The sequence below is a fragment of the Narcine bancroftii genome, chromosome 5 (assembly GCF_036971445.1).
Source record: "Narcine bancroftii isolate sNarBan1 chromosome 5, sNarBan1.hap1, whole genome shotgun sequence".
Lineage (NCBI taxonomy): Eukaryota > Metazoa > Chordata > Chondrichthyes > Torpediniformes > Narcinidae > Narcine > Narcine bancroftii.
Genome location: NC_091473.1, coordinates 127,346,358 through 127,371,036, shown reverse-complemented (window position 1 = coordinate 127,371,036; position 24,679 = coordinate 127,346,358). Strand labels below are relative to the sequence as shown.

General features: G+C 42.4%; 1 protein-coding gene across 7 annotated transcripts in view; it reads right to left on the bottom strand.

Moving 5' to 3' along the window:
- Nucleotides 1-24,679, bottom strand: part of ap1m3 (adaptor related protein complex 1 subunit mu 3) — a 42,441-nt gene extending 17,762 nt beyond the window's left edge. For 2 of the 7 annotated variants that reach the window (XM_069939025.1, XM_069939019.1), the window contains exons 1-5: nucleotides 24,546-24,679; nucleotides 11,476-11,632; nucleotides 10,067-10,134; nucleotides 9,052-9,182; nucleotides 758-905 (exon numbers count right to left, since the gene is read on the bottom strand). In XM_069939025.1, the coding sequence (XP_069795126.1) occupies nucleotides 758-905; nucleotides 9,052-9,182; nucleotides 10,067-10,134; nucleotides 11,476-11,632; nucleotides 24,546-24,587 (546 nt within the window). In that variant the 5' untranslated portion in view covers nucleotides 24,588-24,679. Of the gene's footprint in view, nucleotides 1-757; nucleotides 906-9,051; nucleotides 9,183-10,066; nucleotides 10,135-11,475; nucleotides 11,633-12,624; nucleotides 12,712-17,672; nucleotides 17,746-21,893; nucleotides 22,008-24,545 lie in introns of all 7 variants that reach the window. The other 5 variants (XM_069939020.1, XM_069939024.1, XM_069939021.1 and 2 more) reach the window with 5 other exon arrangements.

Genomic DNA, 24,679 nt, shown 5'->3' with positions numbered 1-24,679 from the left:
ACAACAGCGTCATATCTACTGGCATTACAGCCACAAGGCACAATGATTCAGCAGAACCCACAGGTCTACTGAGAAGCCCTGGCCTACTCAGCGTAGCCACGTCATGAGGTTGTTCTCACTTTAGATGTCATGGCGCCAGGTCACATGTTGTGTGTCTATATTAAGCCTAACAGCATGTCAGTAAATGCTTCTACTCATCTCTGGTTGACAACTTCGGGTATGGTCTCGTTATTCCTATCACTTCAACATGACAGCGTATGAGCATAAATATTATCCACCACACACATGCATTTATGTTTGGTCATCCAATAAGGAATGTAAATTATGTCAATCAGTGGGAACACATTCAAGACCTATAAAGAAATAAGCATCACAGTCTCATGTAAACAGTAATTCTTGGAAAGAGACTGTTAACTAAACATAGAACAGTACAGCATAGAAACAGGATCCTTAACCCACATTATCTGTGTTGACCATGATGCCAGTTTAAACTGCATATTTGCCTGTATGTGGTCTATACCCCTCCATTCCCTGCCTTTCATGCATCTGTCAAAATGTCTATGAAATGTTGCTATCAACTCTGCTTCTACCACATCCCCTGGCAACATGATCCAGGCACCTACCACTCTCTGGGTTAAAAACAAGTACTCGCCTCATAAATCTCCTTCAAACTTTCCCCTTCTTGTGTTAAAGCTTCCAATACTTAAGGTTTAAATTGCTTTTGTAAGATGTTGCTATAACACTCACTGCTACTCACCAGTAAGTTGACAGATTCAATCAGATCAATGAATACTTCATTCTTTCTGTATTTAATGCCCTCTGATCTCCAGGACACTGCATTTGTGAGTGTGGCAGGGGGACGTGGTGCTCCAATTTCCAGCTTGTGTCCCTGTTGAATGATGTACCTGAAAATTAAGGGTTAAAAATGACAAGAGGCCATTTAATGAGCACTTCAATTCACTCTAAATCTGATTAAGATACATAAGTGGTGTAAGATTCGGGTTAGTGCAACAGTAATGTAGTAGTTACAAACGAAAAACTCTTAAAATATAGCAAATCAGGGAGAAAATGGAATACTGACTTTGTTTCCTTCACTGTGGATGCCGGCAGGTGTTGAGTATTTTTAGCATTCTCTATTTTTTTTTCAGAATTTCAACATTTGGGGACTTTGCTTTCAAATTGGTAATTTACTATTTATTTTTGAATATCTTACAGTTTGGTCTGTCCTTCAGTAGTGACAATACATAATTAAAGGGCAATCGGAGATACCTCAATTGTTGAGCTTGTGAGGAAATTTTCCTGATATTCCACTCTTCTTTTGAGGATTGGTGGAATTCAGTCACCATCCATCTCCCCACCCTTCCATTCCATTCTTTATTCACTGTATCTAAGTCCCACCTGATGCTCTACATTTGACAAAGATTATTGTTGGGGTCAGTTTAGGTCAGCCAGTTCATTCCTTGCAAAAAAACATCCTTTAGGCAAAAGATCCGCCTGGTCAAAGAAAAATCTTCACTTTGCATCTCTGTTGGGATTACCTTTCAATGGGAGTGTTCGGTCACCTTCAGATGAGTGAAGTTCTGGCAGATGCTGTGATGTTACATAAAATCATTATCAGGATGGTGGATCTTTTAGAACCTCAGAATTTTCACATCAATGTCTGAATGTGAAATTTTGAGAGTACTGAGTTTGTGTGTACCTGTCAGGATTAAAAGCAAGGGTAGCAAGTATAGGGAACTTTGATTTGATTTTTGAGGGACATTGGGGATCTGGATCAGAAGAAGAGAGAGGTGTATAGCAGGTATAAACAACATGGAGCAAATGAGGTACTTGACGACTATAAAAAAAAAAGCAATAAAAATCTCAAGAAATAAATCAGCAAGGCAAAAAAAGACAAAAGGTTACTTTGGCAAACAATGCTAAGGAAAATCCTAAGGGTTTCTACAGGTATATTAAGGAACAAAATTGGTTCTCTTGAAGATCAGTGTGGTCGGCTTTGTATGAAGCTAAAAGAGATGGGGGAGATATTATATGTTTTTATCCCCAATCAGTATACACTCAGGAAACAGGAACAGTGTCACGGGAAATAAGGAAAACAAGCAGTGAGGTCATCGAATCTATACAGATAAAAGAGGAAGAAGGCCTTGCTGTCTTAAAACAAATAAGGGTGGATATATCACCAGGTCCTGACAAGATATTCCTTCAGACCTCAAGGGAGGGTAGAATAGAAATTTCAGGGGCTCTGGCAGAAATATTTTTAAATGTCCTTAGGCATTGGTGTGGTGCAAGAGGATTGGAAGGTAGCTCACATTGTTACATTCTTTAAAAAAAGTGCCAAAAGTAACCATGAAAATTATAGATGGTGAGCCTGACATCAGTAGTACGTTAATTAGTGGAAGGAGTTCTACGAGATCGGATATACAATTATATGGAGATCCAGAAAATGATTGGGGATAGTCCACATTGCTTTGGTCATGGTAAGTCATCTTTAACTATTCTTATAGAATTTTTCAAGGAGGTTACCAGGAAAGTTGATGAAGGAAAGACTGTGAATGTTGTCTACATGGACTTTAGTAAGGCTTTTGACAAGGTCCCACATGGGAAGTCAGTCAGGAAGGTGTTTGTGGTGAAATAGTGAACAGGATTCAACAATGGTTGGACCGGAAAAGCCAGAGAGTAGTGGTGGATAATTGCTTCTCAGACTGGAGGACTGTGGCTAGTGATGTGCCTCAGACATCGGTGCTGGGACCATTGTTGTTTGTCATCTATATCTATGATCTGGATAATAATGTGGTAAATTAGATCAGCAAGTTTGCAGATGACACTAAGATTGGAGGCATTGTGGACAGCAAAGAAGGTTTTCAAAGCTTGCAGAGGGATCTGGACCAGATGGAAAAATGGGTTGAAAAATGGCAGATGAAATTTAATGCAGATAAGTGTGAAGTGTGGCATTTTGGAAGAACAAACTAAGAAAGGACATGCACAGTAAATAGTCGGGCACTGAGAAGTGCAGTAGGACAGAGGGATCTGGGAATATAGATTCTACCCCTCCGATTCTACCTCTCTGTTACAGCTGGTGCTGTAGTAAGATTGTATTAACTGCTACGCGAACTGTGCCGCCCGATGCTGGAAGTTGAAGCTAAACACAATCTGCTGGGGGAATTCAATGGGTTGAGCAAAAATAGTGAGAAAAAGGAGAGTTTCTTTATGAACACATCATTCTTTTTCTCCCACTGATGTTGCTCGACCCATTGAATTCCACCAGAAGATTGTATAACAAAGCTACCTATCAATTATGTCATAATTTTTGGTTTAAAGTTAAATAATATTTGCAGGAACAAATGATAAGGCAACATGTATATTTTATGGGCAATCTCCATTATAGGGTCAAGACTGGATTAGAATCACAGTGAATAACTAATTTTTTGTATATGTAATTAGATATGAGAAAATATCTTTTTCATGTAATAGGATTTTCACCATACATATTCCCAATTTCAAACTTATGCACTGAATTAAGGCATTCTCAAATGAGTGGAAGTATTACTTTCATCAAACTCTGCCGCAAGTAACATTATTTTCACATACTACTACATTCTCAATGTAGTATTACATGAAATTCTTTAACTTTTGTCTTCTGTAAGGCAGACAAGGGAGATACCACTTTGTCCAGGGCCCCTCACAGAAACCGACAGCACCTGCTGTTTCTTGGCGATCTCCCCTCCAAGATCTGACCAGGCCTGAGCCTGTTTAGTTTCTGAGATCAGACAATTTCAGGTGTATTCAGGCATGTTTGAGGTGCACCGCTTCAACCAGTGGGTCTGTCTTATGACCCCTGACGTGCTTCCGAAGCAGAACCAGCCCTGAGGTTGTCAGCCAGGGAGGGATGGAAGAACCATTCACCGATCTCCTAGGAAAAGCAAAGAGGCGTTCATGTGGGGTGGCGTTAGTAGCGGTGCACAGTAACGACTGGATGGTGTGGAGAGCTTTGGGCAGGATGTCCTGTCAGCGGGACACTAGCAAATATTTGGACCTAAGGGCTAGGAGCGTCGCCTTCCAGACGATGCCATTCTCCCTTTCCATCTGGCCATTACCTCTGAGGTTATAGTTGGTGGTCCTGCTGGTAGTTTTGCCTCTGACCAAAAAGTACCATCACAGCTCCTCACTCATGAATGAGGTCCCCTGGTAACTATGAATGTAGTTGGGGTACCCGAAAAGAGTGAAAATACTGCTCAGGGCTTTGATGACCATAGCCGAGGTCATATCCGGGCAGGGAATTTCAAAGGCGAACCTGGAGAATTCGTCCACCACCGTCAGGAAGTAGGCATTCCTATTTGTGGTCGGGAGGGGGCCCTTGAAATTGACACTAACTCGTTCAAAAAGGTGGGTGGCCTTAATGAGGTGTGCTTTTTCTGGCTGGTAGAACTGAGGCTTACAGTTGGCGCAGATTTGGCAGTGTCTGGTCGTGGACCAGACATCCTCTACGGGAGTATGAGAGGTTTTGTGTCTTGACAGAATGGTACAACCTCATGACTCTGGGGTGACACAGATTATCATGAAAGATCTGGAGACGGTCGAGATGCGCTCAGGCGCACATCGCTTGGGATAGGACATCCGGGGGGGGGGGTCATTGAGCTTATCCAGCCGATACAAGATATCATAGTTGCAGGTGGATAATTCAATCCTTCACCTCAGAATCTTGTCGTTCTTGATTTTACCCCTTTGTTTGGCACTGAACATGAAGGCCATTGCCCTCTGGTCAGTCAACAGGGTAAATCTCTTACCGGCTAGATAGTGCCGCCAGTGGTGCATCGCCCCAACGATAGCTTGAGCCTCCTTCTCGACGGAGGAGTGCCGGAGTTCAACACCATGCAGGGTGAGGGAAAAAAATGCTACCCGCCGGCCGGCCTGGTTTAATGTGGCAGCCGGTGCGAAATCAGAGGCATTTCTTTCCACCTGAAAGGGGATGGTTTCATCCATGGCATGCGTCGTGGCTTTAGCAATATCTCCTCGAATTTGGTCAAAAGTAGCCTGGGCCTCCATGATAATGAGAAGGTGGCTGTACAAATTAAGGGTGGGCCTTATCGGCGTAGCTGGGCACCCATTGAGCATAATATGAAAAAAGTCCCAGGCACCTCTTAAGCACCTTCTGGGAGTTTGGGACAGGGAGCTCCATGAGGGGTCGCATGCGGTCTAGGTCGGGGGCAATGACACCATGTGCCACGACACATCCAAGAAGGGCCAGGCGCTTTGTGTTGAACACGCACTTGTCCTTGTTGTACGTCAAGTTGAGGGACTTGGCCGTACGCAAGAACTTTGCGAGATTTGTGTCATGGTCCTGCTGGTATTGGCCGCAGATGGTGACATTGTCAAGGTAGGGGAACGTCGCCATCAGCTCATGCTCTTCCACCAATCAGTCAATCACTCTCTGAAAAGCAGAAACACCATTAGTAACCCCAAAAGGTACCGCAGGAAGTGGAAAGGTTTCCCGTCCGCCTCAAAACCCGTATAGATTTGATCGGCTGGATGGAGGGGGAGTTGGTGGTAAGCCGACTTAAGGTCAATGGTCGAAAAAATTCTGTACTTAGCCACCTTATTGACCAAGTCGGCTATCCAGGGTAGCGGGTATGCGTTCAACTGGGTGAAGCGGTTGATGGTCTGACTATAATCAATTACCATCCAGGGCTTTCCTGCACCTCTGACCACGAGGACCTGCGCCTCCAGGGACTGGTGCTGGGGGCTATGATCTCCTCCACCAGGAATTGTTGAACTTCAGCCCAGATGAACTGCATGTCCTCTGAACTAGCGTTTACTCTTGGTGGTGATTGGTTTGCAATCCAGGGTGAGGTTTGTGAACAGTGACAGGGGGGCATCCATAGAGTGGTGAGGTTGCAGGACAGTGCCACAGACTGAGTGCTGGGACCACAAGGTGGTGCCGGGGACTTGTGGTTGTGGACGGTCAGTGGTGTTTGGGGGCCCCCGAACACCATCGTCATGCTCCTGAACTGACTCTGAAAGTCGAGGGCCAGGAGAATCGGCATGCAGTGGTAAGGCATAATTAACAATACAAAATCGTTATAAGACTCTACCCCCCCCCCCCCCCCACCATCAGCGATGCTACACAATACCCCCGGATACTGGTCTGTTGGTCCCTTGCAGCCATTGAAACCATCCTGTCATGGGTCGGACAGGGAGAGTCTCTGGACCACGTTGGGGTGCACGCAACTTTCCGTGCTGCCGCTACCGAAAAGACAGTTCATTTTATGCCCATTCACCTCAATCTGCTTCATGGAGTTCGAGATCGGGTGAGAGCTGGCTTGATTCAGAGTCACCGATGCCAAGATAGGCATCCCTTCATCGTCGACATCGGTGGGGAGGTCTTCCCAAGATGACGACCTCCATGTTGACCACGCAATGTTCGATGAGGAAGAAGGCAGAAGTGGAGTTGTGGCAGTCGGAAGTGATGTCGTCGGTGTGCTAGGCCGAGGTGCTGAGGTTGGGAGCGATGGCCGACAAGATGGCGCTCCCCTTACCGTGCACGTGGTCAGCGCCGGAAGCTCCTCTGGAACACATGCTGCGTTGCTCTCGGACTGCAGTCAGGACCTGCAGACCTTCTGGTAATGGTCCCTCTTCCCGCAGCCCGAATATGTAGCCCCCCTCGCAGGGCAGAGGCATCACAAATGCTTGGACTGCCCGCAGAAGTTGCATTTCGACAATGCTGGCGGTGTAATTGCAGCCGTGGTCGGGTCAGTAACACTCGATGCTGAGTCCCAGGCCGAAGACCGTCGTGGTGGAACATACGGAGATGGCCCGCTTCTGCCCGCGATCGACACCGCGTGGCATTGGGCAGATTCTAAAGTCCTGATCAAGTCGATAACCTTTTGAGTGGGAGCGGGTCCTCCTCGAGGAGTCGTTGCCGGATATAATCCGACCTCAGAGCCGACACGCAGGCGTCTCAAATCAGTTATTCCACGTACTGGGTTAGGGATATAGTGGCCGTGGGTTCCCCCAAACAGTCTTTTTCCAGTGTGACCAGGAACTGGATGAACTCTTCAGCGGACTCACCAGGCTGTTGTTTTCTGGATGCCAGAAGGTAACGGGGGTATACCACGCTCACTTTAGGCTTGTATAGCGCCCGCAGCTCATCCATCCCCTCGTTGTAGGTCGCACTGCTTTGGATGGTCAGGAAGGCCCTCTGGCTGACTCATGCCTGAAAGATCTTTAACTTCTTCTCGTCAGAGTTGACCACCTCAGCAGCAGCATCGAGGAAGTTGTTGAAGCAGTTCATCCACTGTTTGAAGAGCACCGAAGCACCTGGGACTTGGGGGTCAACTTCTAGCCATTATCTAGAACAATAGATTGTTGGGTGCTATCAGTAGCCCCAATAATGACACAGACAAAGACTGAAGGGAACAATAGGCTTTATTGTACTAGAGACTGCTGGCCTGGGTCCAAGCCTAGGAATGAGTATGAAGGAGAGGGGACTCTATCTTTATGGCTCGGGGTCACATGGGCAGGACTAAGGGAGGAGCCAAGGTAGGAGGACACCAGGAGGGCGGACCAGCCAGTACATATAATCATATCACTACAAGCTGGCAAATAGTATTCATAAAAATGATCAGTTGATCTTATTGAATGGCAGGACTGGTTTGAAGGGGTGAATTACTTATACCTGCTTCAAGCCTGGAAGCAGTCGATTATGGTTTTTAGCCTGCAGGCAAGTAATGGCACAATCAAGGAATTTTGAGTCAATTCCTGCACCGCGATTTATCCTGCAGGACTGCTACAACTTTTAGGGGGAAGCTTGCAGTGTAAATTGTACCGGAAAAATTCATTGCCGGTCATTCTTTCTACAGCACGTCCATCCACCGGGACTGTTGCACTCAGGTTAGGCCCTTGAGGGATTGTGATGTGGGTTGCCATGGGGAAGTGGCAGAGAGAAGTAACTTATGACAATGTTCTTCACCGAGTCCTCATGAAGTTGTTGAATAAGTGGCTTCCTACTTACTATGCCATAACAATTCTACGAATCTTTTTCCCACTAGTTATAGAATAGGCAAGAATATGGTGAATGACAGTTTGCTTATTACCTTGTCTCTGCCAAGGGAAAGTGATCATGATCCATATATGGTGGAACAGTACATGGAACTTTAAAAGATTGAATGAGGATCATGTAGAAGGTGAAGGATAAGAAGAGAATTGACACATAGGATCAAAGCAGAACATAAGAAAAGAGATAGAGGGACTAGTGATTTGGTGCCAGGGCAACAATCACTCCCTCAATGTCAGCAAGACTAAGGAACTGGTTATAGACTTCTGGAAGAAGGGTGGATTTCACTCTTCAGTCTGCATCATTGGTGCTGAGGTGGATATAGCAGACAGCTTTAAGTTGCCAGTGACTTGCCCTGGTCTACCCAAGGCACGCCAGCCTAAGGAAATTTGGCATGTCATCTGCATCCCTTAACAACTTCTACAGGTGCACCATTCAAACCATCCTATCAGGGGGCATCACTGAGTGATACGAGAACTGCTCCACCCAAGACATCAAGAAACTGCAGAGGATTGCTTTGCCTATCACACACGCCCCCTCCCCTCCATAAACTCCATCGATTAGTCCTGTTGCTTGGGAAAAGCAGCAATCGTGTTGAAAGATAAATCTCACCTTGGCCACATGCTCGTCATGCTTTTGCTGTCAGGAAAATATTCATGAGTACGAGAGCATCAAATTCAAGGATTGTTTCTTTGATGCCATTGTCAGGCACCTGAATGTACACCAACATAATAAACTTACATTCCCTTTGCTCTGTACCAACTGATATCCCTCTGTAACTCTACACTTCTGAGTCATGGCTTACTTGTTGCACTGTTTATGAGATGTCCAACTGGTCTGCTCACTAAACAACCTCCATTACTGCCTCTTGGTACATGTAACCATATATTTGAAGTAGAAACAAAAATGCAAAGTGAAGAAAATAAAGACAGAAGTACAGATGGGAAAATTAATACATTTGCTTTCAATAGATAAAAAAAATCCCACAATTCTACACTTACTCTTGTAATATCTTACTATCTGTTGTCTGTGGGAATCCAAAATCCATGACCTCATCCAACAGTTCGTAAATAGTAACAAAGTTGTCTCGAATACTTTCCTCTTCGACCTCTTTAAAATATTCTGTGAAAACCTGAGGGTGACAAATATTTAGAGTGGAAGAATGGATGATATTCGAATGATGGCATAGAAAATATGACTGGATAGATCAGGTGACAGTGATTGAAGAAACGGGTACACCTTAACTTCAGATTGGATGGTTGGTCAGGCAGAATGGGGCTAGGCTACTGGGGTCCGTGTGGATAACAGACAAGGAAATAGGAGGTCAGAGGACTTGAAGGCAGAGGAATCAGAATCACTGATGCGACTCTGTCTACCTGTGGTTCACCTACTTTTTGTCAAGGTGAAGCTATAGAGGGTGTGGGGGGGGGGGGGGCGGTGGGGCGGCGAGGCCTGGTCCAGATGTTAGGCTCTCGATGGAATGGAGGAGATGTTGGGAAATTAGATAGAGAGTGCTGCTGTTTCATCAGGAGGTATTTTCGCAGTATAGCAAGATCATTCACTCATGCTTGAGTTACCTTTCCATTGAGAACTATAACAACATGCATAATCTAGTGAACAACTGGTTTGAGAGACTTCGACTGTTAGCTATGGATTCCTGTCTGATATGACAGCATCAGTGAACTGGTTCAGTCATAAGCTCATGAAGAAAGAATAACAGTAACTAACAACAACCTAACACTGTTAATTCTGAAATATAGATTTTGCTAAGAGCCTGCAAGATAAAGGTTTGCTCTTCCAGAACTTTCTCCAATTCCACAATATTTTAGCTCATTTTATGACAGTAAACAAATCTAACCACTTTTTGGCTATTATGCCACAATACAAAAACGAGAGTAAAATTTTATTTCAGTTTAGTGCAGTTTTCAAATTCAAGGCCAGAAAAATTCAGTTGCATAGGCATAGAGACTAATATTAATATTGCAAAAGCACAAGAAACAATTGAACAACACATACTTGAATAATTTTATATAAAAAAGCAAAAACCAGAGCTGCATTCGCGTTTTTCTTTGTCATTGCTACCACTTGGTGATCAAGGTTAAAGAAAATAAATTGTTGAACAGCAGGTTAGACAATAGAGCAGGCATTTTCCAGCAACAATATCTAATCTGCCAATCTCTAAGCCCTGGACATCTTAGAAAGAGCCAAATGACATTTTGTTACAATAAAGATCAGAATCAAAAATTAATTTTTTCACTCTAGTTCACAGTTGTGGAGTAACAAACTCATTAAGCGTTACAGGACTTCAATTTGGAGCTGAACATGAAAATGTGTTCACTTATAATTGAAAAGAATCCAGTACAACAATAATATTTTGTGATAGGTTAGAAATTGTTTCTGTAATTCTGTTGGATAAACATTGCATTTGGCCTCGTGCTCTGCCAATCCAAACCCACCCGCAAATTGGAGGAACGCCATCCGATGGCATTAACCGACTTCTCCAGTTTCTGTTAAGCCCCCTCCTCTGACTCTCTCTCTCTTTCCCTCTCCTCTCTCATTTCATCTAGTTCCCCACCCCCTTGTCTCTTCATTTGGAGAGCTACCCCCTCCTCCATCATCTTAGCTTTTCTCTTCTGCCTTCCCACCCATAACCTCTTGCCACTTGGCTGTGCTCCTTCCCTGGCCCCTTCTTCCCTCCTCCCACCACCCTTTTATTCTGTCATCTGCTTGCTTTTTTTTCCACACCTTGATGAAGGGCTCAGGCCAGAAAAGTTGGTTACACATCTTTGCTTCCGATGGATCCTATGTTACCTGCTGAGTTTCTGCAGCACTTTTGTATGATAATATTTTACAATCATTTTCAATTTTTGAATAATTTTAAACTGTCCTTAATTTTCATCCAAGTGCTCTCCAATTGGAGATGTCAACTGATTCCTAAGTTCCAATACCATTTCCCTCATTTCCACATCTGTATTGCTTTAAGCTGAAAGTTGATTATTATCCCTAATGTGTAGAAGATTCATTGCTCTCGTAGTTATAAGCAAAAGGGGTTCCTACTTTCCATCTGCCCCTACAGTGAGATTTTGCCATGTTCTTTGCCTTATAGTTACAATATCGTGTCCCCCTCTAAATAAGACAAAGTTATCACCATAGATCTGCATAAAATTGATGAAAGATCTCTTTAAATAAAAAACAATGAGATCTCTTTAGCTAATCTTGATGTCAGTGAGACAATATGAGGAGTTATTTGTTCAGACAATGGCCTCTTTCCGTGTTGTACGGTTGTACCTCATTGGTTAACATAACAGGAATCTCCAATCATCTCCCCCCCCCCCCCCCCCACCACCACCAAATCCTTGGATCAACCACATGTAAATGGATTTCTCAAGTGTGCTCCACCACAGGAGTTTTGTTTTAAAGGATACAGTACAAGTTATTGTGCCTTATCCAAAGGAAATGAGCATGTCCATGAATGAGGAATGGAGAACATGACCCCTCATCTTCTCTCTGCATCAGCATAGGTAGGAAGTAGTCAATTTCATTCATGTCCATGTCACCCATGTAGTTCCTGCATATTAGAACCTAACAAAAGAATAGATTAAAGTTTAGAATTGTGTATGAAACAAACATCACTGGTGGAGGCAGTAATTATTAGTGATGAGAACAGATTCCCATGAAAAGGTGGTGAATGATATTATCAAAATAAGTTAGGAATTCTAGGACATGTATGGTGTTCATTTGGGGCTGTAAGCAGTTATCAATTATATTGCACCAGACAAGTCACAATCGTTTAACATAAAGTACAATAAGTCTGAGTAGTTATTCAAGTCATGCACCAAACCACAGGCCAAAACAGTTTAATTGTTCATTTTGATGGGGTGATAGTTAATTAATTCACAGATAACACGACTTGGAGCAAGTCATTTGGAGGAGCCACAAAAAAATCTCCCATTGCATCAAACAGCTTTAATTTAATTTATTTTAATTTAGACCTATAGCACAGTAAGAGGCCCTTTCGACCCATGCACCCATGCTGCCCAACTGCAATTCAAACCCTAGTCCTGTTCAATGGCGCGGTAACAGCACCGTGCTCACCACTACCCTAACCATGCTGCCCATTATTTCAGGGAATATGCAGAAATGGGGGAAAAGGATTGGCAGAAGGAAAAGGAACACACTTCGCCTTCTGCAGGGACTACTCCCTTCATCCTTTCCTCCCTTCCCACCAATTTCTCCCTTGGTACTGTTATGGACCCTGGACAATTTTATTTTCGCACTAGGGACAGGTCTGAACCTACAGTGGAAGAGAAAGGATCATGCGCTGCTGTGAAGCACTCAAGTAGCACAGGGAAAATTGACAGGTGTGTGGAAAGTGCGAGAGCCATGCGCTGCAAGCCAGTGGACTCAAGGAGAGTGCCCAGGCTGTAGTCAACCTCTCTCTACAATCGGGAGAGCTGAAGGCAAGTGCTAGGGCTGTTGAAGAGCCCAGCATGCTGTTTTGAAAAAGTTGGTCGGTTTAGCTGGTTGGTCGGAGGAGAGCCAGTCAGACGTTTGGTCCGAGTGTGCGTGCTTACCTGACAGCTTCAGCAAACAAGAGACCGAGTTGCTTTGTTCATGGGTGTTAGCACTGCTGTCCATAACTGTCTGTCATTGTATTCACCCTGTAGTTTCAGTGGGAGAAAGGAGACTGAGCTACTCTATCTGCGGGTGCCAGTACTGTTGACCTGACTGCAGTTTGCACCACTCTGATACCCAGAATGTGTGTCCAACCTGGGCTTCCCCATTCCCCTTCCAAGAGGAGGAATTCATGTGACAGGAGTCACTTGACAACCCAAGACTGGTGTTTTGAGGGGAAAACTTGTATGACAGAAGGTCACTTGTTATCCCTTCCATGGACTTTGGAGGTGGGAACCTCATTTAGTGACGAGGAGGTCACTGGATGAAAATTCCTGTTTGAAGAAATCAAAGGAGGTGTTGCCCCATTCAAAACTGAAGAAAATCTTAAGTCTACAGTGAGCACAGCCATCTGTCTCCACATCCAACTAAAAGACCAGCGTGCAACCAAACTAAGAATCCCAAGCCTGGAGACCAGACTCTGTGAGCTGTTCCTTTTTGACTGACAGACTTCACGTGATTGACTCGAGGCTTTGTTTTGGGAGTTTGCTTTTGGGGCATTTTGAGCTTGGACTGTAATTGTCTGGGGTTTTTTTCCCCCACATACACATCTTTTGTTAATCTAGAGTTACTATAAAGGCTTATGTTCATTGTGTTAAGTTTATCGAGTAATTCTATTATTGTTAATTTGTTAATAAATTTTGTGTTAAACTTAACTCACCTGTTTATTTATCTCTTATTCGCTGCTGGTGAGGTGTAACATAAATAGGGGGATCATGTCTGGGGGTATAGTTAACCAAATTTGGAAAGCTTATTTGTGTATGTGCTATAGGAAGAGCACAGAATATGGAGCTTATTAGTCGATTGAATTTTGGTTGATCGGTTAAATTCCTCTGACAAGCTAATTAAAAGGTTTGTGAGTGTGGAAAGATCAGCAGCAAGAATGTGAAGAAATTTATAGAGTCACCCTCTCTGGAAGAATTGTGGAGGCCTAGAAACCACAAATTGGTGGCTATTCCACAAAGGTCAGAGTAAGGTAGCAAGTAAACCTGAGAGTAGTAATAGACCCAAATATGAACCAAATTGCTCAAAAATTAGAAATTACTTCAGTAAAACCACCAATGAAAAAGGTGGAGGTTGGGAGAAAGATTACAAAGTATTGCATAGCAGAAGGACAATTTGAAGGAAACGTGTTAAAACATTTGCACAACTTCTGGGCAAATACAGTTGGAACTAAAGAGATTGGATATGGAAATGGAACTTAAATTGAGAGACAAAAGAGATTAGAAATGGAAGCAGAGAGGAGAACTAGGCTATATGAGTTAGAAAAGCTTAGAATGGAGAAGGAAAGAAGTAATGCCACAAGACCCACCTCCAGGCCTCGGTGGAAGGTTTATAGGTAGCAGAGAAATGAGGCTAGTTCCAACATTTGATGAAGCTGGAATAGACAAGTGTTTCCAGCAATTTGAAAAGGTGGCTGTGACTTTGAACTGGCCAAAATGTCAGAAGTCCCTTATGCTGTAGAGTGTGATTAGGGGAAAAGCTCAATATGCTTATTTTGCCCTTACAATTGCACAAGCTGTGAATTATGAACTAGACCCAGAGGCCTACCAACAGAAGTTCAGGAACTTAAATAAATCCCCAACCCAATTGTACACCAATTTTGCATACGAGAAAGTACAATGGTGTACTTCCAGAAACACAAATAATGATTATGAACAGTTGAGGGAATTAATAATAATGGAAGAAATTAAGAAATGTGTCCCTGATGACATCAAAGCCTTTTTGAATGAGAAAGAGACAACAACTTGGCAGGAATCCGCTAAAAGAGCAGATGAGTATGATTTAACCCATAAGTTTAGGTGGATGTCAAGTAAAATTTCCACAAAGGTCAGAGTAAGGTAGCAAGTAAACCTGAGAGTAGTAATAGACCCAAATATGAAGGGAATGTGATATGAGAAAAGCTTGAGCCTTCTTTGTTACTACTGCAAAAAGATTGCTCACGTGATAGCCAGTTGCCCCGTATTGAAGAGAAAGAAGGAAAGGGAGGTAGCCCCAAATGCTTGTATTCAAAGTGAAAGGAGATCTAACAACTGGGAAGGATCCAAACTTACTGATGGGGTTAAGGAAATATTTAAACCTTTTGTGACAGAAGGTTCGGTGTCAGTCAGAGAAGGGTTGAAGCCAATGCCAGTTAAATTCTTGAGAGATACGGCAGTGGCTCAGTCACTCGTGCTGGATAGCATCTTTTGAGGAAACTGATACAGGTGAGATAAACTTAATTTGAGGGATCAGGAGTGACATTAAACCTATTCCTTTGCACTGAATAGTGCTAAGATCAATGGACCGGTTATCATAGGAGCTAGGGCAAACCTGCCAGTGGACGGAGTTTCATTGTTACTGGGTAATGATTTGGCAGAACGTAAGGTTATTCCCACAGTACAATTGCTAGTTAAGCCAGTCAGTGAGCTGTCTAGGAAGGACTTGGATATTTACACCCCACCCTACCACCCCCCCCCCCCCGCCACTCCCATGCGATAAGCAGGGCAATGTCTAAAAATGTGGTGAGTCTAGATAAAACAATAAAGCAATTGGTAGTGGTTTAGAACAAGTTTCAAGTAAAACTGACCTGGTTCAAAATGAGAAATTATCATTAGCCAATCCCAGTCTAGGTAGTAGATTGAAGGGTCCCAAGCTGTCATTGTCTAGACAAGAATTGATCATCTAACAAAAGAAGGATCCAGAACTGCTAGACGTAAGGGATAAGGCCCTCTCTGAAGAAGAACTAAAGAAAGTGCCAGTAGGATATAATGTTAGGGATGGAGTGCTAATGTGAAAATGGAGATCACTTGATATTCCTGCCAGTGAAGACTGGGCAGTGATGCAGCAGGTTGTGGTACCGAGAGCTTACAGAAATGAAATTATGACTTTGGGTCATAACACCCCTTTTGGAGGTCACTTTGGGGTGAATAAAACTGTAAATAAGATCAATAAATAATTTATTGGCTGACTGTAAGGAAGAATGTTACATGTTTTTGTAGGGTTTGTCACATCTGTCAGATGGTTGGTAAACCCTTACAGCCAATCCCCACTTTTAGTGAACCATTTTTAAAGGTAGTTGAGGACTGTGTGGGCCCATTGTCTAGAACAGTGATTCTCAACCTTTTTCTTTCCACTCACATACCTCTTTAAGTAACCCCTATGCCATAAGTGCTCTGTGATTAGTAAGGGATTGCTTAAGGTGGTATGTGAGTGGGAAGGGAAGGTTGAGAATCACTGCTCTAGAGTTTTGCTTGAGAAAAATTGTCATTGGCCCATTTCCTTTGGAGCTATGAAACTGTGCACATAATGAGTCACTTAGGAATTATTAAAACAGTGATTTTCAAACTTTTTCTTTCCACCCACATATCACCTTAAGCAATCCCTTACTAATCACAGAGCATTTATGGCATAGGGAATACTTAAAGTTGAATGTGAGTGGAAAGAAAAAAGGTTGAGAACCACTAGCCTAGAACAAAGGCTGGAAATTAGTATTTACTAACAATTATGTATGCCGCTTCACGTTTTGAGAGGCCATTCCTCTGAGAAATATCAAAACCAATGATAGCCAAGGCTTGTTAAAGGTTTTTCATCTTAGTTGGCCATCCCAGGGAAATATAATCAAAACAGGGGAGCAATTTCATATCAGGCCTATTCCAACAAGTGATTCATGAGTTGGGGATTAAACAGGCCATGTCTTCTGCCTACCACCCAGAGAATCAGGGAGGCTTGGAAAGCTTTTATTCCAGCCTGAAAAATATGATGAGAACTTATTGTTCCAAACACAATAGAGATTGGGATGAAGGTGTTCACTTACTTTTATTTGCAGCAAGAGAATCAGTTCAAGAATTACTTGGTTTTAGTCCATTTGAGGTAGTTTTCAGACAAGAGGTGAGAGGTCCTCTAATGGATTAATCAGGATATACATTTGAACTTATTGGATTATGTCTCTAAATTTAAAGAACGATTACAGAAAGTCTGTGAAATGGGAAAGGAAAATCTGAAAGCCACTCAGCAGAGAATGAAAGTCTGGCAAAAGTGAGGAGTTTCAAACCTGGTGAAAGGGTGTTAGTATTGTTTCCTACTCAATTGAATCCCCTAATGGCAAGGTTTTCCAGACCATATGAGGTTCAGTCTAAAATTAGTGAGGTTACATATGTAATTAAAACACCTGATCACAGCCGGTAGAGTCAAGTCTGCTATGTAAATATGATCAAGCCACATTTTGAGCAGGTACTTCCTAATGAGATGAATCCCTCGCCAGAGGAGATGGTGATTAACCAGGAAAGAACAAATAGACCTAGTTTCAAAGAAGGCCATGGGACACAGATAATGATAAGTCCGAGATTGGAGAATTCCATAGTTTTTTGGGACCTGGAAACAAAATTGGCTCATCTTGAAATTTTAGAAAGGGAAGAAATGAAACAATTACATCTAAAAATCAAGAATTTGTTTCCAGATGTACCCCAACAAACTACCATAACATGCCATGATGTGGGCATAGGTGATGCTAGGCTTATTAAGCAGCATCCTTTTTGGATAAACTTGGAAAAGAGTAGATTAATGAAACAGCAACTTGATTATATGATAAAGAATGGAATGATCTGAAAGCCAAATTCAGATTGGAGTTCACTGTATGTGTTGGTACCTAAGGCAGATGGCATGGCTATATTTTGTACAGAGTATATAGAGAGGTTAACACGGTGACGAAAATGGATGCCTATCCGATTCCTAGAATAGATGACTGTATTGACAAAGTGGGAGAAACTAAATTTGTTACTAAGATATATTTGCTAAAGGGGTATTGGTGTGTGATGTTAATAGAAAGAGGAAGAGAGGTTTTGGTATTCATAAGCCCAACAAGGCTGTACGAGTATAATATGATGCCCTTTGGGATGAAAAATGCTCAGGGACTTTTCAGAGAATGGTGAATTCGGTGTTTCAGGAATTGAGGTACACGAGTGCTTACCTGGATGATTTGCTTGTAGAAACTCACACTTGGGAAGAGTATATGGTGGAATTGAAAAAAATTATTTACTCATCTGTCAGAAACAAATCTCACAGTTAATTTGAGCAAGAGCAAGTTTGGACATGCAACTGTCATGTACCTGGATTATATCGTAGGACAGTGACAATTAACGCTGGTGGAGGCAAAAGTTGCAACTATGTCTAGGTTCCCTGCTCCAACTAACAGGAAGAATCTATGAAGATTTTTAGTAATGATTGGCTAATTCTGAAAATTTTGTAAAAGTTTTGCAGATATTGCACTCCCTCTCATGAAATTACTTAGAAAAAGTGAAAAATTCATTTGGTCAGAGGGTTGCCAAGAGGCAATCATAAAATTTAAAGCCATTTTATGCCACAAACCCATAGTTAAGTCTCTGAACTTAAGGAAACCTTTTTCTCTTGCTGTGGATGCCAGTGACAAAGCCGTGGGAGTCGTGCTGCTGCAGAAGGAAGATGACGAGGTTGATCATCCTGTGGTATATTTCTCGAAGAATTTCAATAAACTCCCGAAGAACTACTCTACAGTTGAGAAAGAACCGTTGGTTCTTGTGTTGGCTTTATAACATTTCAATGTCTATATTTGTACAGCACAATGACCAATTATTATACCTTCAGATCACAATCCACTGGTTTTTCTATGTACAATGAAGAATAAGAATAGATGATTATTGAATTGGAGTTTGATTTTGCGAGAATATGACCTAATAATAACTTATAAAGAGGAGGAAAGATAATGTGATTGCTGATGGTCTTTCTCATTGTTAAATTTTGAAAATGAAGACATTGCAGTCAGTGAGGATTTAAAAATCTCAGTTTAAATCCCATCAGTCCAGCGATGGGTGGGGTATTTGGTGGTTAACAGGATAGGTGCATGTCTACACTGTTTGCACCTGGCCTTCACATGGTCCCATCCCAGATAGCTGAGGTGCACAGCAGCTCCCTTACGACTCCTTCGCAGAGCGTTAAAACTCTGGCTCAAGGATTGGTTTCAGGCGAAATAGGATTCAATTCATGGTGCACTGGCATCCATATTGGAGAAAAAAAGAAGCTAATCTTTGGGGTCAGAATCACACCACCTTATTGGCTGGAACTTGTGCCTGTGCAAATGCAATATTTAAATCAGTCAACTTGCTTTAAACCAAATATTGGGCTCGTGGAAGGGAAGGATCTGCACAGAGGAAATTTGGAAGTTAAAGGGAAGTGACAAGGCAACCTAGCAAAATAGATAATGTTGCCCAAGTTTGACAGGAAGGAATAAAGCACACAAATATTCAAGTATATTTCCAATTAGACTCACAGGCGAAATGGTAAAAAGACAAGACTATAGACACCTTACCTGAATACATGCAGATTCTGTAACATAAAATAATAAAGTGACGCCAATATTAATGATTGTTAACTGCCTTAACAGGGACAAAGTGGCCAAGGCTGGGAATTAACTATTCCAGAATGTTTTAGAAGTAAAAGGCAAAAAAGAAAATTAAAAAATGCTGATAAAAATAATAGCAGTAAACAGAAAATATCTTAACTAAAAAAGATGCATTCCTATTCATTTGGATGGAGCTGATGCACAGTAAGAGAAAGAAAACATTGATGGGTATTGCCTAAATATTGTGGGTATAAATCAAGAAATTGGAGCTACATGAAACAATGATGGAGGGTATCAATGAGCTGTGATAAGGTGGAGAATTAATCCATGGAGTGTATAAAAGATGTTTTTTACACACGAGTATTTGTAAGGAATTATCAAGGGAGCAAGCAGTTTCACATTGAGTATCATACAATCCTAAATTGTTAATTAATGGTCTCATGATTAAGGGCTTTCAAGTACATGAAGGAATTTTATATAAAAATTAATTTCAGATTCAATTTGAAACCATAGTTTCAAATGTAAACTATTGAAAATATAAAGATAGAAGGCAAGTGGGGAAACTAAATTAAAAGGAATGAAAATAAACAAGTCATATCACACCTGTGGATGTTCAGAGATATTTAAAGGCCTGTGCACCTATATTACTGCAGGTAGATATAAAAGAAGTTTAAAAGGCCAAAGATTTATTTCATTTGGGTTGGTTATTATCATGTTACTGTCTTATGAATCTCTGCTTGAGTTCCATTTAGAGTACCAAGTTCAGATCTAGGCCCTGCACCTCGAAGAATATGTTGGTTCAGGATTGAAGTATGAATCAACCAGAATGATACCAGGAGTAGAAGAGTTAAATTCTGGGGAAAACTTACCTCAGTCAGGCTTGAGTAGACAAGGTTTCATCCAACTAAGATGATTATGTTGATGCAAAGATGCATACAACAGGATGCTATTTATTGATTACACCAACATCCCCTCAAAACTAATCAGCAAAATCCAAGACCTGGGCCTCAATATCCCACCGTGCAATCTTGGATTTCCTCATTTCCAGATTGCAATCAGTGTCCCCCACAATCTCCATCAGTAATGGAACACCACAGGGATGTGTACTTCTCACACCCTGCTCTACTAGCTTTAGATTTATGACTGTGTGGCTCGGTGCGACAACAACCCCATATACAAATTTGTTGACAATATCACAGTAGTGGGCTGTATAAAAGGGGATGATGAGACAGCCTACTGGAAGGAGACTGAAAACTTGGCGCACCAAATGACAACATGCAGAATCCCTGCAGAAACTAGTGACCCTGTGATAGCTGTTTCAAGGCCAACATCAGAACATATTTCAATAGGCAAACGCTCAGAAGGCATCAGGAGTACCTGGTAGGTACTGAAAATCTATGCCAACCATGAGCCGGAGTGATCATAGACATTTTCAACCTCTCATTGCTGCACCTACTTAAAAAGGGGATCCATCACACTGGTGCCCAAGAAGAGTAGGGTGAGCTACCTCAATGACTCTCGCCCAGTTGTACTCACAGCTACTGTAATGCAATGCTCTGAGAAGTTGGTTTTACTTTTATTTTATTTTACTTTTAGACATACAACACAGTAACAGGCCTTTCCAGCCCACTTGCCCATGCCGTCCAACTACACTCAATTAACCTACAACCCCCAGTATATTTTGAATGGTGGGATGAAACAGAAGCCCCCAAAGACACAGGGAGAATGTGCACACTTCTTACAGACAGCACGGGAATTATGGCCAGAATTAACTTCTACCTAATCACAGACCTGGACCCACTGCAAAATTTGCCAACCACCATGATCTTTCCACAACAGATGCAATCTCACTGGCACTCCACTCAGCCCCAAAACACCTGGACCACAGCAAGACCTACATCAGGCTGCTTTTCATCGATTATAGCTCAGCTTTCAACACCATTATCCCTTAGAACTGGTCAACAAGCTTCAAAACATGAGCCTCTGAACCTCCATCTGTAACTGGATATTTGACTTCCTCACTGGAAGACCACACTCAGTGCAGATCAGCCACCACATCTCTTCCTCACTGACAATCAACACAGGCACACTACAAATTTTTCCGATGACACCACTGCTGTTGGCAGAAGCACAGGTGGCAATGGGGAGGCGTATACAGTGAGAGAGATCAACTGGTTGAGTGGAGTCACAACATCAACCTTGCACTCAACATCAATAAAACTGAGAAATTAATTGTGGACTTCAGAGGGTTGTAAACTTGGCCAGCACCATCACAGGCTTCCCACCAGAAATGACATCTATAAGAGGTGATGCCTCAAGAAAGCAGCATCAATCATCAAGGGCCTTCACCATTCAGGTCATCCCCTTTTCTCATTGTTACCATCAGGGAGGAAGACAGTCTCAACAGTACAAAAACAGCTTATTTCCCATCCACCATCAGATTTCTGAATGGACAATGAACCACAGACATGGCCTACATTTTCTCTATTTTGCACTATTTATTTATGTATATCTTGTATTTATGAAATTGCCAGTTTTGCACCTTGTTCTACACCACACTGCTGCCATAAAACAACAAATTTCATGACACATGTTCAGGATAAATTGAGCTTCTCACTCAATGTCACCAAGACCAAGGAGCTGATTGTAGACTTGAGGAAAGGAAAACAAGTGATGTATGATCCAGTGATCATTGGGGGATCAGAGGTGGAGAGGGTGACTGAATTTAAATGCCTGGGTGTCACTATCTCAGAAGACCTGTCTTAGACCCATCATATTAATGCCATTGTGAAGAAAGCACGTCAGCGTCTCTACCTCTTTGGGAGTTTGCAGATGTTCAGTATGTCTTTGGAACCTTCAGTTGTGCGGTGGAAACTGTGTCGACCAGCTGCATCATGGCCCGGTATGGGGGCTTCTGAGTGAAAAACCCTGCAAAAGGTAGTGGATACGGCCCGATACATCACAGGTAAAACCCTCCCAACCATCGAGAACATCTACTATACATAAAATGTTAACATTGGAAAGCAGCAGGATCCACACTACACAAGACATGCTCACTGCCATCAGGAAGAAGGTGCAGACACAACAGGACTCATACCTCCAGGTTCAGGAATTGTTGCTACCCCTCTACCATCAGACTCCTGAACAAAAGACTTATTGAAAGACTTGCACTTTGCTAATTTTTTACTGAATATTTATACTGTACTTCGGTATTTGCACACTTTGTTTACATTTCTTTCTTTTGTTTACATTTCTCCTTTCCTTAGATACAATTTACAATTACTGGTAATTAGAAATCTGCCAGATTTACACAGGGAAAAGAATTTCACATTTGTATTTGATGTCCTGTATGTACTCTGATAAATTTGGACTTTAAACTTTATAAGAACAGTTGTTCCCTTCCAAGGGATAGACTATAATAAAGTAAGGAGCAGAGCTAGACTATTCAATAATAAATGTTCGACAGCATTTCTTCACAAAAATGAAATGCGGAACTCTCTTTCGCCCTCATTAAAAATAATTCTTTTGGTGGCAGTCAAAAATAAATGAAGCCAAGAAAGATAAGGTTTATAGGGTAGTGATTTGGGGAACAGTGAAACTGTTGTGTATTATTTGGAGGTTACAAAATGAGGGTGATCTTCTTTAAACATGTAGGAGCCTTTGGGGTGTGAATGTTGGGCTGGTTCCAGTCATGGTTGAATCTTAAAGGAGGAAACCGATTAGGAGCAGGGTAGTCAATCTTGAGAATTCTCTGCCCTGGATCATTGTGGGGGTTTGATCTTTGAAGATCAAGAAATTTACATGACTTTCAACAACTGTTTGCTGAAGATACTCTATTCCGAAAAATACACATTCATCCTCTCTCTGTGCTACACATTGCTTATTACAATTTAAAGAAGTCCATCAGGTCCACTCTTCCAAAGTTTAATGAGCTCAATTTTACCCCAATATATCCTTTTAATGTAATATATATGTTCTGGCTATTGTAAATGCTGGAAAAAGATATTTAGTACATTATAATTCTTGATGTAATCTGTCTCTGAGCCCGTTTATTGCTATTTTTGGAATGAGTGGAGCAATGGACTTAATTTTGACTCCATCTCAATCCCATGTGGTTGCTTTTGCTTCCCTGATTGCTAGAAGGCTCATACTGCAGCAGTGGAAAGATGTCGTCCCTCCCACCGATGGTTATTGGATTTGATGGCATCCCTTTCTCTAGAGAAAATTAGGTGTTCAACTTCTAAAATGAGCATTACATTTTCTTCTCTCTGGGGTTCCTTTTTCAATTATTTTCAAAATTTATTTGCTTTTTATTTTTTAAAAATCTTTTTTTTCTATTTCTTGAACAATTAGCATTGAAACTAGTAGTTGACGCCTGGCTCTTATAATAATCGCTTATATAATAGCTTGGGGTTCAAAATTAGATTAGTTATAGATTTCTTTTTTTCCTTTTTAATCAATAACATGGATCATACATATCTTGTTTATCATTGTTTATTATCTATGATTTTAATTTATTTCTATTTGAACTTTATATGTATCCGATATATATTTTCAAAAACAAATAAAAAGAAAGATCAAAAAATTGAGGGCTATGGTGAACTGGCAGTAAGGAGGAGGTGAAACCCTCGAGTAATGGTGCTGGCTTGAAGAATTGAGTGGCTCCTTTGTTCCTCTGAATAGGGCAGAGGCACTGAATTTTGTCCTCATCGCCTTTTGCAACACCTTTGGACCCACCGGGATGGGACAAGAGGGGCAGCTCTTCCCCAGCATTGCTGCCCTTACTTCCCAATGAGTGAGGTGTGTGTGGGGGGGGGGGGGGGGGTGGAATTAGCAGAAGGCAGAACATGCAGGAGAAGTAGTGGTGGGTCCAGGCCATCCCAGAAGTGAGCAGTTTCTCTTTCCCACCTTGCCCAGCTCAAGAAGAGAGTGACAACGGCGGGACAGATGTTCGGATTTGCAATGCAGGATTAAAGGCTCACACTAGGCAGGGTTTAACATCTCAGCTCCTTAATCTTCGGCGGGAGGGGGGGATGTGAAAATCCCCCGCAGAAAGTTAACACTGAGGTCAGCAGTCCTGATGGGGGGAAAAGATTTGAAACACATTCTTCTTAACTGTCTTCTCTGAATATTAGCGAGCTTCAGGGACTCATCCATCAGCCGGTATGAGGAGGTGTCTCAAGGACAGGCTGTGCGCTGGGAAACCACGATCAACACTGATCGCAATGAGTCGCGGAGACTGAAATTCAGCCAGAACTTCGGCTCCGTTCTCTTGCCACAAGAACCCCCCTCTGTGGATTTCCCTCCATGAGAAGACTTGCCGGTCCAATGCAAGTTCGCCCACGTTGGCTCCAAACTTAATTTCTCCTGCAGCAGAAATTGACCCCCCTCCCCCACCAAACCCCACTCACCTGTGCGCCCTCAGGTACGGGACCTCGCCAGCAAGAGCACGCCGCGGGACCTTACCTTTCCCTTCAGATCCAGCACGAAGACGGCCGAGGCTGACATGGCAGCTCAGCAGCCGGGTGTCCGATCCCTGTTGGCGACTGCAGCCGTGCTGGAGGTAGTGTAACTTGTTTCCGCGTCCTCCGCGTCATGGA